We start from the raw sequence: 14,790 nt of genomic DNA, 5'->3' as shown, positions 1-14,790 counted from the left end.
CGTCATAAATAAACTTCCAGAAGTCTCTTATGGACTGTTGTTAAAAGACGAGAGGGTAATTGCTGCACTGAATATAATATGGCTATGTGGGATTCTGTTTTATTACACAGTGTTCCAGCTTTCACTGTGGGTCATGATATTCACTGTTCTCTGGGCTTCTTGCAACCTTTCATGAAAGCACTGAGTCTAATTCTTACCTTTGTGTAGTACAGAAACTGACGTTTGATTTTTCTTGGTAAATTCCTCTAAGCCAGATTGTTGATTGTTAGTAGGTAATTACTCTTAGCCTTTGCCTTTACAGCATGACTGCCATGCAGAAGTGTTTCTCTGTGTAACCCTGAATTGACTTAAAAAATAAATCTAGAAAAGAAAGGCATGTTCTGCAAAACACTGGGGGGAGGGGGCTGGAAACATAAGTAACTACTGGATTGTGACTGTAGATTTAAGTATGTCCTGTGGAAGGCAGGATGGGACCTGCTGGTTCTGTCACACAGTCAAAATGATCCGGCTCTTGCTCTCCAGCTTCACAGGGCTAAAGTGTAGCGATGTAAAGCGCTATACAAATACAGTGCTTTGATTTTAGCATAAATGCACATTTTATATCGCGAGCCAAACAGGAACCACAAAAAAAAGGGCCTTGTTTCATCTGCAGTGACCTAAGATGACTGCCATGAGTAGATTTATTACATATCAAATAAATCTGTGGAAAATTGATCAGATGTCTTTAAAAAAAAAGAAAAAGGTCATGTTGTAATATCATAATTTGACCACTAGGTGATGACAATAACCACGTGAAGTATCAAGGTCTATGAGACGTGGACGTTACGTTTTTTTAATATTATTATTATTTGAAGCCAACGGGAGAAAACGTTTTTATTTGTGTAGGTTTTTTTCATCAAAAGAGCAAGTATCCTGTTTACTACCCGCTCCATCTACAAAAAGGCTTTTGGAGGGTTAGGGATGTAACAGTGACGTGTCCGGTGCTTCTTTCCTTTTCTTTATTTCTTTCGCCAGTCCTCGAGACCTACTGACCTGCAGCGTTTAGATGCATCCTTGTTCCAACACACCTGAATCAAATGAATAGCCGGTTACGAGGCCTTTGATGGCATGCTGAAGATGTGATTCAGCTGTGTGGGAGTAGGGATGCGTCTGAAAGCTGCAGGGCAGTAGCTGGCGATCCCTTCTTTAATGGAGTGGAGTGCTGAGAACAGCTTCTTCTGTTCCAAAAGGCGCTTTTTCGAATCTCTGGGGTTTTGTTGGGATTTCTTTTCTGTTCGTTGTTCCTCCACGCCGACATTAAACACCACAACTTTCACTGAAAGCAGTGTGGCGCTGTAAGCTGGCGACTTCGCCACGGAGGCAGAAGCCTTTAGAAGGCACTTTACCTGCAGGCACACCCGCGCTGGTTTAGCTCAGTGGTTACTTCTCAGCACCTTTGAACCGCTTTACTCTCGTCAGAGGGATCGAACCACGGGCGCTGTCCAGTGTTTTACATCTATTTTTCTTCCACTCACAGTGGAGGAGGAAGTGATTCCTTAAGCTTAACTAGTGTTCCCGGTCACAATTGACCGGTCTGTTTTAGCAGCTCTTAAGTTAGCATAACAAACATTTTTCACCGGGAACACCACAGATTGATTGAACACAAGGTTGATTAAAACACTCAATAAAAGAGGTGATCATCGCCTTTTCAAGTGCATAGTGTGGAAGATGTCATAAGGCCTTCAGGCAATCGGATATTTATGAGTGTTTTAAGTTGTAAGTCGGTCAGATATGACACGACAGGACAGACGGCTTTAAAGGGCTCTTTCCCCGCTGCTGCCTCCGCGTTAGTTTAGCTCAGTGGTTACTTCTCAGCATCCAAAAGCTCTTCCAGCCTTCGTCAGAGGGTTCGAACCACGGGCGCTGTCTAGCGCTTTTACCTCGCCTGGCCCGAGCACTCATATTTTTTTTCGTTTGAACACGTTCATAATGCATCACGCTTAGTATTACATCGAGTAATAACTACAAGAATAATAATAATAATAATGCATTTTTATTGCAACTAAAACGGCATTTCCGCCAGAATACTGGAGACCCATGTTGATTTCTGTCATTGTTTATTTTGAATGTTGACCCTCTGCGGATGTAGTGAAGTCATTGAAAGATAAAGGCAACACTGAAGTGACCGAGGGACACCCCACAGACGCCTCCACACGCTCTGGACATCCGAGCTGAACAGTGAACCCTCCTGGCCGCAGAGCACACACTTTCAGGTTACCTGTGTCAAGCTGGTACGCGTTAGGTCTTCCGTGAGGTCCTCTTTCGTGAATGCAGTCAAATGTACCAATTTACTCTGAATAGTGACGCAAGTATATATTTGGAAGTTGTGTAACATAGACTCATTTTTAACGGAAGTGTAGTTATTTGTATATTGTTGCTGTTACTGATCTGGAAGCAGCCGACTTGATCTCCTGTGGCGCATGCGTAAAGCTGAAACAGCTCTGTTGACAAATATCGGAGGAGGGACCACTGTGTAAGTAGATCTTTGTTCAGTCTGGAATATCTTGGCCATCATTTAGAACTAAGCGCATAATTTGGACATTAGAATGTTTTTTATAAAAACGTCGTCTTTATTAGCGAGGGCAGACACTGTTTTCACCGAGGCAGCAGGAAGAGGAGTGCTTTGTTAAACATCTGCAAAAACCGCTGGGGCCGTACGGTAATGTAACAGAAAAGACAGGATCCTCGTCGAGTCGCAACGAGACATTAGATTTCCGCCAGAACTGTCAAATTAAAAGCGCTGATTTGGCGCACACGTCGAAACTTCGCTCAGTCATAGCAGTAAAATACAAATATAAGCTAGATATAACGTGCTATAGTGTTAAAGGAAACACTGACTACAACAGACACCGACGTTGAACACTTCAGTGACTTGCCTTGTTTGCTGCCACCAGTGTTGATGCTTTAACTTTGAAGGCGACATCTGCTCGTTTCCTGCGCACAGACCGTGACGTTCGCACGGTTTCTGCTCCTTCGGCATTAACTGCTAGCTACCGCCAACGTTTTTCTAATGTCGTTTTAGCTGCAATCTCCCGCTTTAAGCGTGTGTTCGCTCAAACGACACCATATCGACACACGATATTTTATAGTCGTGAGCAAAGTTTGTCCCACGTCTTTGTCAAACTCATGAACTTGTTTCAGTCTGGCTGTGGGAGCGAGTGAAGGCGGTCTCCTCGTCCAAGAGCTTCCCGAGCAATGAAGAGGTGAGTGGGGCGTTTAAATGCGCCATTGTTGCAGTTACGACAAAGTCAAGGACTTGTATTTAACAGGGGAATGAGCTAATTTATGTATCCTCTGTTTCCAACGTGCGAAGTCAGCAGAAAAGCCCTGAACAAGACGGCACTGTTACCGTCAACGAGGAAGGTAAAGAAAAAAAGCTGTGTGTGTGTGTGTGTGTGTGTGTGTCACTGCCTTTAAAGTTTCCTATTAACACTGTACTAACGGACTGCCGTGGTACTTCTATGTACTTTAAACAGTCCGATGCAGACTCGGCCGGTTCTGCCTGAGAGTACAGTTGAGTTGATGGGACTTGGAGTCTCCTTTGTCCTGCTGCTGACAAAGATACAGTCAGTATCTCCCAACTGAAAGCAGACCGAGCTTTCATTTTGACAGTTATGATGAGTTACACAGCTATGTGGCCAGCTGGCTAGATATCTCGTCCTCACCAGCAGTTATTAAGTGAAACTGCTTCATTATTCATTAAGAGCCGATCAAACAGGCAGGCACACACGTATTTTCACTGCTGGCACATGGCTATGGATACAAGGAGCTTTTAGGTTGGAGGAGGTGAAGGAAGTGAGTTTCCTTTTTTACACACAGATTTGTGGAGAAGCTTAATATTTAGCTAGCTGGTTAACCTGAATTCCATGTGATTGTAGCTGTGTAGTTTATCTTAAATAAGGGTGATTCCAGGATACACTGAAAGACAAAGAGGGATGACATTAATAATGGATTAATAAAGGAGTGACTTCAGCTGACCTGGAGCGACATGATTGTGTTGTTACTATAACATTTCCTTTAAGTCTTTGCAGTTTTGTAATCTTCCAGAGCATATCTGGTTGTGTGGGACAGCCAAATCATAAGTAACACAGTTTCAGTCTTTTTAAACTGCTGCTGTGTCCTCAGACTTATTTCTGATGGTTCTAGGGCTGTCTTACATTTTATACGTTTGCTTCTTCAGGGTCCGTAGCTACCGCTGAGGATCCAGCAGCTATTGCTACTATTCAGTCTGCTGCCACCTTTACTGACCAACCCATCAAATATCTGTTCAAGACAGAAGGAGCGGGTGGACAGGTAGGACAGAGTGCTGAGAGGAAGGACTTTCTTTCATTCTGTCACTGTTTGCCTGTTTGTTTTCTGACACTTCTAATTTGAATGTAGTTCACCTAAGCACAAATGCACAGGTTCCAGCTTAGAAGTTCAGGTAGATTGGAGTGTTCTCCTGAGGTTTACCTGTCATCTCAGAGGTAATGAGACATCAAGCACTCAGTGTAATGTGTTGTGTTGCAGGTGACCTACAGAGTGATCCAGGTGGCAGATGGCCAGTTGGAGGGTCAGACAGACGGAGCTGCAGCGGTCAGCCTGGTCGCCGGTTTCCCCGCGACCACTCAGACTGTCACACAGGTGCCAACAATAACTGACAGCTAACTGTAATCTTAGGAGGTTGGAAGAAAAAGGTGTCGTAAACCATTGCCTCTGTTCAAGGATGGTCCTTCACACTGCACATGGATGGCTTCTTACAGTTCTCTTTCAAACCATCTGTCTTCTCTGTCCAAAATGTGAACGCTGGCATCCTCAACAGAGTGACCTTTGACCTTTAGATGCAGATGTACAGCTGAGTCTCGTCCAGTCGAGGTGGCTCTTCTGTGTTGTGCCATGTGTTTTTGGAGTGGGTGTTTATGATGAGTTACACAGCCATGTGGCCAGCTGGCTCGATATCTAGCCAGTGTAGAGTACTGAGCATTAGAGCAGGGCGATATGACCAAAAATATTTATCACGATATACATTTGAAAATTTGCGATAACGATATAATTGACACTAGACAAAATACTTTACAACTCCTCAACTTTATTAGTGCAAAAAAAACATCAATGTATTTTCACTTAAACAAGCAGCTGTTTTTTATGTGCATTAAAGTTATATAAAAATGTAACAGTGCTAATTCCTCGCTGACAGTTTAACCAAAAGGCATTTCAGTGGAAACTGGCCGACATATCCTCAGCATAACCATGTATAACATCCACAAAACTTAAAAAGAGGTTAAACACACACAGTACAGTAACATTATGTTGAAGCACAGTACGTATCACTCCGCGAGGCTCCGCCTACGATAGCCGCAATGCTCCGACAATCTATCAAGCGGTGCGGCTTCGTAGCTTAGCAAAGTCGTACTGAAACATTTGACAGATTTTCGAGCGCCGTGCACATAAAATCGTTTCGAGGTCAGTAAACACAACCAGAGTTCAAACATAAGGCACACGGGATTATAAGGGGCTCTGTCGACTTTCAGAGAAATCAAAGGATTGATTTTAAGTGCGCCGTATTTTCCAAAAAAAACACGGTAATAACGACGGCCCGCTAGCATGCTCCACCAAAAATAGTGCTTTGTTGTGTATCTGACGGACGAAGCTAAACACCTCACCCCTGGCGTCGTTGCCCACCTCTCAAGGTTAAATACACGTAGACATTGAGGGCTAGCAGGAGGGACTATGCGCTTACCTGCTGCTCTCTGGCAGGTAGCTCCATGCCCTCCTGGGTTTTAAATGCACCTTAGAACACACATGCATCAACACTACAATGAGCGGGTGGAGGGAGGTTTGGAGTCTTCTCTCACCCCCATTCTCTGCGACCTGCTGGAGCGGGGGGGCCAGGAGGAGGAGTTGGCCCTCCGACTGGGGTCTGGAATGTGGGGTCTCCCTGCTGCTGCGGAGTTGGGGCGGTCTGCCTCCCCCCACCGCAGGGAAAAGGGTCACACCACCTGGGTCTGGGTGCAGTTCCCCCCTCCAGGGGCAAGGGTACCTAGACCCGGTTCGTAGAGTACGCTTGGGGAGTGTGATCGTGTGTACAGCGTCTCTTTATGTCTGTCTCCACGTTGGTTGAGTGTGGAGTAAGTGCATATGAGAGCATGAGGGAGGGAATGGATGTTTGTATCTGTGTGTGCCTGTATGTCTGTGTCTATATGTCAGGTTGGGTGTCAGGCGCCACCTCTCTGGGGACATCTCAGGCCCTCCTAGGTTTGGAGGCCTATCTCCACCCACCACCACTTCCCCTGCCGGTGGCGGACTCCCTCAGACATCGGTGTGTTGGTGGTTCTTTGTGTCCGGGGATGGGCGTCCAGGTACCCACCGGCTCACTCCTTGGTGGCCGCTTATCGGGGCCTGGAGCCTGGGGCTCGCTCGGGCCACTTCGGAGGTGGGGTGCCCCCGGCCTCTCGGCCTGGGGCTCGGTCACTCAGGCACGGCTGGCTGCCGGCGGAGCTCACGGGCGCGTCACTGCAACTCCCCCTGGCTTCTGCTCCGCGGCTGCTGAGTGACCCCTCATCTGGGACTCTCCTCAGCTCTTTCTGGGACAGTGGCGCGGCTGCCCCTCTGTTGGTCTTCCTTGGTCTCTTGTGTTCTGGGGGCCTCTGGATGTCTGGAGTTTTGATCTCCTCCATACCTGCTTCATGCCCTGGAGGACGGGGCTGTGGCCCCCCCACACCCTCTAGCAGATTATTACATGAAGGAACCTTTTAAAAACAAGCGCGTCCGTGCTCACAGGTGTACACACGGGTGATCACACCCACAAACTACACCCTTTTTGGCTCCTACCTCAAAGCACGCTGTGCGCTGTCGATCTTACGTGCTGCACAATAATGTTCAATTTTTAGTATTTACTGTCATATTCCCATAGATCATCGTGATGTTGTTCATTGTATTGCTCTCGTTTTCTTCTGCTTGTTTTCTTTTTTCTTTCTTAACAGGTGATCCAGGTGATTGATAGATGGATTTTTTTTTTGTGCCTCTTCCCCGCTGTTTTTCTTTCCCTCTTCCTTTCTCCCTTTTCTTTTCCTCATTCAAGTCTGTCCCATATCTAGCAAGTGAAAATAAAAAATTTATAAAATAAACAATAAAAGGTGAATCAAATAGACCATTACGGCAAGGCTGGGATGGTCAATTTGGTAAAGTAAATCCGTTGGGCATCTTTCTTTGCCTTTAGACAAGAATTCTGATGGCAAAAGAGCCAAACGGGACAGGCAAAAAACAAAACAAAACACACTGACAGCCAACTGAATAAGAATACCGTTCTAGTAGAGCTGGGCGATATAAGATTTCTTCATATCACGATATGTTTTTTTCATTTCAGGTGATAACGATATCTATCACGATATAAGCCAAATAACTATATTTGTAAGATTTAAATGTGCTGTTGCTCACAAGTAAAATGTGAAATAATCAGCAGCTTGTTTTTAAATATTTATTTCCCATAATAAGTTCAACAGGGTAGATGTACTTAAGGAACATGAGACTTTTTCAGATAAATAAAGGCAAATATTGCAAACTACACAAAAGGCAGCCGCTAAAGCGTTTAAGTTTCAAAATAGAACAAACGAAACAGACTAAATTGTCAATTCCACTTAGAAACAAAATATTAATTCTAAAAATAAATCTTAGTTTGTTTTACAGAAGAACAGACAAAACTGACTAACTTTTGTCAATATCAAATAAACTGAGAACTAAAAGGAAATTCTCAATCTCTCCTTGTTGTATAGCTGAGCTTTTCAAACAGTTTTAACAGTTACTTTAGTCTGACAAAAGCCGAATGACGAATTAGCGCTTCCAGTCAGAGACTGAGGCTACGTCCACACGTACACGGGTATTTTTGAAAACGGAGATTTTCCGTTTTCGTTTTAAAAAATAATCCCGTCCACACATAAAGGCAGAAATGAAGGAAAACGCTGCTATGAACATGCCAAAGCAGCAGGTGGCGCTAGATTCCTAACCGTGCAGAAATGTTGGCCAATCAGAAGTCTAGAAGCCTCGGTGGGAAAAAGTAAACAAAGCTGGGGCATAGAAGCAGAACCGAGTCGTATGTGTGGAGGGACAGTAACTGTGTGTATATGTAAGCATTTAAACACTGCAGAGAGTAGAATTAACAGTATTGTAGAAATTCATTTCACCGAAACAATAACGTGTCACAGTGTGACGCATGCACCAGTTTATTGTATTTCCAGACTTGCTTTCGGCACAATTTACAGTGCAGCTACTCTGTTTTTGTCAGACTTGAAATAGCCGAAATACCTTCACACTACGGAGCTTCTATGGCTCTTCCGTTCGACAATCTCTCCGGCGTTGGAACCATCATCTGTTTTCTCTTCGGTCACGCTCGGTTGATTTTTCTAGTCGGCACACTCATTTCCTCCATTACGCGCTGGCTCCACTACCCGCTGGCTGCTTCCCAAACAAACACACGTGCGGCTTGGCACTTGTGCTGTATGTAACAAGTCACGCGACGTGCGCTGCGGCTGTGATTGGTTCGGCTCTGCGCTACTTCATTTGGATTGGCTGACCTTTTTTTTTTTTTTTTTTTTTTTTAAGAGGACAAGAGCGGCGAGGTCTATCGCGATAGCTTAATTTCTCTATCGAGTAAAAGTTATTTCGCGATACATATCGTTATCGTTCTATCGCCCAGCTCTAATATATATATATATATATATATATATATATATATATATATATATATATATAAAACGTTCTGTAACTGTAACTTCTGTCGGTGCTGTGCTTTTTGGAAACCGAATTTCCCAGAGGAACCCACCCGAGGGATTAATAAGGTTCCATCTTATCTTATCTTATCTTATGAGCGTCCCAACCCCTTGAACCACGATCGCCTCGTCGCTTTAAAGGAAACAGTTTGGTTCACTTCCATCTACAGTTTTATTCTGGAGTGTCACTGGGTAGCTCTGCATAATTCAATTCAAAATAATACTAATAACACCCGCCCTGTGGAGGGTCATCCTCTGTCTGAGACCAGCTGCTCGAGCACCCTTACTTCCCTCTCTGATTGGCTGGCCTTTGTATGCAGAGGGTTTGAGCAGGAGGTGGGCGGAGCTTCTGTGCTCAGAGCTGCTGCTGTGGGTCTGAGATAACTGTATCAGGGTTCATTGCTCAGTGACGTAAAAAAACTGAATCATTTAGAGCGTCCTAAAAAGCTAAACTGCTGGCTCACAAAAGAGATGTGTGCTTTGATGAAGTTTCACAGGAGCCTTTATGGCTGTGCCACTGTGTATGTGAGTCACTGAAGTCTGTGGGATTGGATATTTTTCAGTCATATTTACTGTCTTTACTGTTCAGGCCGTCTTCTCACAGTCAGAGGCATTGGAGGGAGATTGCAGCGCTGAGACACAGTACACTTACTACCCTGCCACCATCGCAGATGCCACCACTGGTACCATGGTAACCACCGTGCAGGCGTCTGACACGCTTCTGGGCCAGACCACGCCCACAGGTAATCACTGCGTATCCATCAGGCCTGGATGTTTGTGTGCTCTTCAAAAATACGCTGTCACTGCTCTTAGTAAGTTCGTGTAAGACATCCATGAGTCAGAAGTAGGGATGGGTATCGTTTAGGTTTTATCCGATACCGGTGCCAAATCGGTACTTTTGAAACGGTGCCGGTGCTCAAACGGTGCTCAAACCGGTGCTTAAAGAATGGAGAACACAAAATTGGTCCAAAAACCTCTCATGTTCAGCTGGTTTTTTGTAAAAATATAACAATGTTAGCCTTTTCTGCAGCTATGGGGCATATATGGTATCACTCTTGGCTGGAAGCAGTGCTTAAACAATGGAAAAAACACAAACTTTGTCCAAAACCTCTCATGTTTAACTGTTTTCCACTTTTTCTTTGGTCATTTTAGCCTTTTTGGCCAGGGTGAAGGTTCATGTAGTTCACCTTACATGCATTAATGTAATAACGTGGTTAGCCTACTCAACGTAAATTACACACGAACAACATTAAGCTACTCACGCAGAGAAGAACGGCTGTTGCTGCATCATCATCCTCATCATTTCTGCTACACTGGCAGGGCTAGGGGCCAGGACTCTGCTCTTCGTGTTTTTGGGGGATGTTGCATAACAGGCAACCCACCCGTAGTAGATGTGCTCGGTGTGAGGTCTCGCAGCAAGCTATCAAATACGGCGCATTTCTGGGCTTTAAAAAAAAACGCTATGCGTCGCCAGGTGTCTCATCGGATTTGAGGTGTTACCTCCTTTGACAGTATCACAGTATCAGCTTAAAGTAGGGCTGCTCAATTAATCGAATTTTAATCACGATTACGATCTGGGCTTTCAACGATCATTAAAAATGACTGAGCCGATTATTAGCCCCTCCCTCGTTTATCCGCGACACCTTAAAGGCCGGTCCGTGAAAATATTGTCGGGCATAAACCGTCCGTGGCGCAAAAAAGGTTGGAGACCGCTGATTAAGAGGACCCGAGGGAAGCTCGGAAAGCTAAGCAGAAGTTATTTGGAGAGGAGAGTGACTGCTGTTGGTTGAAAAGAGAGGTAAAAAAACTTCAGTGGTGTTGCACACTATGTTATATTATTTTTTAAAGTCATTGTTAACCCTTTAAAGCCGGTCAGAGCAGCACGCTCCGTGTTGTGTAACTATTTTTAAATCCCTGTAGAACCTGAACCGTGTAAGCTAGCGCAATAATTTGTTTTGCATATGAAACCGGAGGAGTTGTACTTACAACTTATGCCATCAGCTTGTCCTCGGTCACGGTTTCCTTCCCCATAAAGCTTTGCAAAAACTGCATTAAAAGCTCTTGCAGGAACAAAAACATAATATTCCAGAAACACGCTTTGCCGATCCGATCAGCTGTTCGTAACACTTCCCACAGTGAAACAGACGTCAGCGCGAACTGTCGCATGTCCGCCATTTCCTTTGCCGAAACCGGAAGTGACGTCATTTTCGCGGAAATGTAGTTTTTTACTTGTAGGCCTTAAAAGCCTATACTGGTCATGTTTGACTTTTCTGAATAGTTGCTGGGATGCTTAGAACTCGAATTGCACTGCTGAAAATAGTTTATTTTGATGCACCTGCTGTTTTCTTTGCAAATTTGCATCATAGGATTGTTTTTTGTTTTTCCTGCAGTATATAAAAATTGCTGTATCTCCAAAATAAAACTATGAAGACACTCAAAATAAATTTCCTGTTGTTGTAAACTATTTTTTGCAACTTTTTTGCATTTAAAGTTTTGAGGGATAAACCTCTTAAATTTCTCCAAGTAGAAATATATGTAAAAAAAAAACAAAAACGATTTTCAATTTTTTTTGTAGTTTATTGCACTTTTTTGCAATTAATGTAGTTACTATGGACTTAATGCATACATATTATTAAAATATGGGCTATAACAGTTGTATAGCAACTTGAAATGCTCCCATAAATGGCACTACAACATGTAAAAAAAATAATATAAGCTCTGGCGGACTTGGTTCCATAGTAGGTCTTAAAGGGTTAAATAAATATCATCAAATAATCGAGATCTCAATTTCAGTGAAAATAATCGTGATTATCATTTTTGCCATAATCGAGCAGCCCTAGCTTAAAGCACTTGTGGCTGCTGTGTTTGCATATTTTGCTGTGAAGTACAGCCAGACTTTGACCGCTTCGCCTTGGACATTTTTAATCTGTAGCTCTGCTCTAAAAGAACGTACGTACCTGGCCCCGCCTACTATCCTCGGAAACGTAAAATGATTGGCTAGAAGTGTATCACAGCTCAGGAAAAAAAAGCACCGAAATAAAGCACCGAAATGCTTTTCGGTCTGGTTACTACCGACACCGGTACCCATCCCTAGTCAGAAGGCTGAAGAGGTCACATTCTTCGTCTTATCCATTATAAAGTGTTTCTCATGTGCAATTACAAAGTAGAAAAATCCAAATCCTCACCTTATTTAAATCTACTGGCCACATTCTCACCATTTTTAGCACGTTTGATTTTCAGACCTCTCAGTCCCATCATGACCACTGGTTCATTTTACTCATGATTACATCATTGTTTTAGTGTGATTTTATTCATGTACTACCCCCAGTGGTAGGCGGTCGACTGGTCTGCGTACAGTGCTGTGGAACATGAATTTGTCCCCTTACCAATTTTAGTTGTTGCATCTTTGTCACACGGAAATGTTTCTGATCATTAAACAAATTTTTATATTGGGCAAAGATAACCAAAGTTTAAAAAAAAATTTTTTTTAAAGATGATTTAATTGTTTATTGGAAAAAACGATATCCAGACCATTCCCCCCTCTCTGAAAAAGTAACTGTCATCACGAATCAACCACAGTCAGACCTGCTCAGTCCAACTATCGAACAGAGCAGCACATGGTGCCACAATCTAAAGAAACAGCTGAGAAACAAAGTCACTGACGTCTGTCAGTCAGGAAGGAGTTATGAAGACGTTTCTAATGATTTGGGAAATCCTTAGAAATGTCTTTATAACTCCTTCCTGTGCACACTGAGAGCCATCATCCATGGATGGAGAAAGCTATGCTTCCCAGGAGATGCTGGCTCTTCAGATCAACCCAAGAGTGACTCATCCAGGAGCTCACAAAAGACCCAGAAATCCACCTGAACAACTGCAGGCCTCACTTGTCTCAGTTAAGGTCAAAGTTCATGATTGAACAATAAAAAACAGTGCTGAGCAAAAAGGTCTGGATAGACTTTTCTCTTCATAAATGACATTATCCTTTAGAAACTGCTTTTTGTATTTACTCTGGTTATTTTTGTCTAATATACAAAAATAGAATAAATCATGAAGAGGCGAGAACTTTTTCAGAGTGCTGCATATGCAGAGCGAGGCAGTGAGAGACACTGCGGACTTCTTTCATTTCCTGCTGAGCAGTACCAGTCCACTGGTCTTCACTCATAACTTCATTAACTTCCCCAAAGTTGAACAATCAGCATTTTGACATCCAGCACACACGTGAAACTTCCAGGGAGCAAAGATAACAAGACGCAGCAGTCTGCAGCAGTCACATCGTTTTCTGTTTGAAAAGCATGAATCTGATTACACCGGTCCTCTGAATCTGGCTTTATTGATTTACAGGACAGCTTTATGTGATGATGTCACCACAGGAGGTTTTGACGGGGTCCAATCAAAGGACGATTGCACCTCGAACTCAGCCGTACATTGCGTAATTCCATCTCACGTCTCCAGAATTAGAGCACTTGATATTTAACTTCCCAGTTAGCTGAAGCAGCTCAGTATCTTTGTTGTTACGTGTTTTCTAGGAAGCAGGACGCTCCACGGGCCTCCAGAGATGAGAAACGGCGAGCCCAGCACAACGAAGGTGAGCGCAGACATGCAGCGGTAGCTTGATCTGGCTGTTGTGACAGTGTAAATAAGCGAAATGTTTCACCGACAGTTGAGCGGAGGCGCCGGGACAAGATCAACAACTGGATCGTGCAGCTGTCAAAGGCCATTCCAGACTGTAACGTCGACTACACCAAGACGGGACAGGTGAGCGTTCAGGTACACGGTGGCTTCCAGCCCATTTGAGTAGAAGCTGAAGCTTTATCGTAACTCCCGTTTCAGAGTAAAGGGGGGATCTTGTCCAAAGCCTGCGAGTACATAAAGGAGCTGCGACAGAGCAACCTGAAGCTTGGGGAGGACGTTGGCGTTCTGGATCGTCTAAGAGTTGACAACCAGCTACTGAGACAGGAGGTGTGTCTGCTTCAAGACTAAAGCTGCCCAGCGCCCCAGTAACTTGTAGCTGCTTTGTAACATTCACCTGAAGTTTGAACCAGGACTGCTTCCATTCCAACTGTATATAATACTTCATTTGATCAATGTCCACATGTCCCACAGAATGGCAGGCTGCACTTTCTGAAAGGCTTTAAGACGACGTGAATACATCTAATTACTGCTCCATTTTCTCATGATTTATTAGTTTCCACTGTAACCCCTATCAAAATACAGTCGTCATAAAGTCATGGTGTTTTATTCCAGATGCAAGGGTAAGCCGTTTATTCATGCCTGCTGCATTTCTGCTGTGTACTTGCTCAGGTGGAAGACTGGAAGTCCAAGAATCAGATCCTGAGGAACCTCTTGCGACAGCACGGCATTGTGGGATCGTCCAGCACAGAGCCTCAGTGAGAACCCTGCAGTGATCAAACACGTGGGCCAAAGGAGTACTTGAAATGCTTTGGAGATACTTCATTTGTGATCAGTGTGCATGAAACAGGGGAAAGAAGTGAATATTGTCATTAATATTCAAATCCAACTTCTTTGCTAAATGACATCTTTAAATGTTGTTTTCCGAGCTTTTTACAGCATTCTTTTATCTACAGTACAATCATCATATTGATTTAGCGAAGCCCTCATTTAACGCCTCCCTGCACAAACATTATGATTGTTCATTATCGTTAGCCTCCAGTACAGTAAGCTCACTTTTCTTTCCTTTCTGTGTCCGTGTATCACACACACTCATTCATATGTTCACATTGTTTATCACTTTGATCAGTCGATGCTATGAGTTTGTCATCCAAGAGTCTGACTCTTTGCTTTGTATTTTTAATGTGTCATGAAGCCTCACTGGGGACATTTATTACATTGCAACAATGTAACTAACTAAATAAATTGGAGGGAGGGGGGGGGGGGGCATTGCATAGTAGGTAGGTTATGTATGTCTTTATAATAAAAACAAATATTATGCTACATGTCACGAGCCGCTCTCAGCTGTGATTAATAAAGCTTATGAACTGGTTAAAAG

The 14,790-nt window shown here is 43.7% G+C and overlaps 1 protein-coding gene across 3 annotated transcripts; it reads left to right on the top strand.

Moving 5' to 3' along the window:
* Window positions 1-2,244: 2,244 nt before the first annotated feature.
* usf1 (upstream transcription factor 1) lies at window positions 2,245-14,789 on the top strand. 3 transcript variants are annotated; one of them, XM_080288779.1, is made up of 11 exons: window positions 2,245-2,512; window positions 3,181-3,242; window positions 3,353-3,402; window positions 4,220-4,332; window positions 4,549-4,662; window positions 9,373-9,526; window positions 13,125-13,203; window positions 13,310-13,368; window positions 13,444-13,538; window positions 13,614-13,742; window positions 14,085-14,789. In XM_080288779.1, the coding sequence occupies exons 2-11, from the start codon at window positions 3,235-3,237 to the stop codon at window positions 14,172-14,174; spliced, it is 891 nt and encodes a 296-aa protein (XP_080144905.1). In that variant the 5' UTR covers window positions 2,245-2,512; window positions 3,181-3,234; the 3' UTR covers window positions 14,175-14,789. The 3 variants fall into 3 exon arrangements, with proteins under 3 accessions (XP_080144905.1, XP_026049368.1, XP_026049369.1); XM_026193583.2 differs by having other exon boundaries at window positions 13,125-13,212; XM_026193584.2 differs by lacking the exon at window positions 2,245-2,512 and having other exon boundaries at window positions 2,969-3,242.
* Window position 14,790: the final 1 nt, after the last annotated feature.

This window comes from Astatotilapia calliptera, chromosome 14, assembly GCF_964374335.1.
Source record: "Astatotilapia calliptera chromosome 14, fAstCal68.1, whole genome shotgun sequence".
Taxonomy (NCBI): Eukaryota; Metazoa; Chordata; class Actinopteri; order Cichliformes; family Cichlidae; genus Astatotilapia; species Astatotilapia calliptera.
This window is presented reverse-complemented; position numbering and strand designations above follow the sequence as displayed.

Coding starts and splice junctions, on each gene's coding strand:
- usf1 (XM_026193583.2), top strand. Junction 3,403..4,219: donor TGTTACCGTCAACGAGGAAG/GTAAAGAAAAAA, acceptor TTGCTTCTTCAG/GGTCCGTAGCTACCGCTGAG. Junction 4,663..9,372: donor CCACTCAGACTGTCACACAG/GTGCCAACAATA, acceptor TTTACTGTTCAG/GCCGTCTTCTCACAGTCAGA.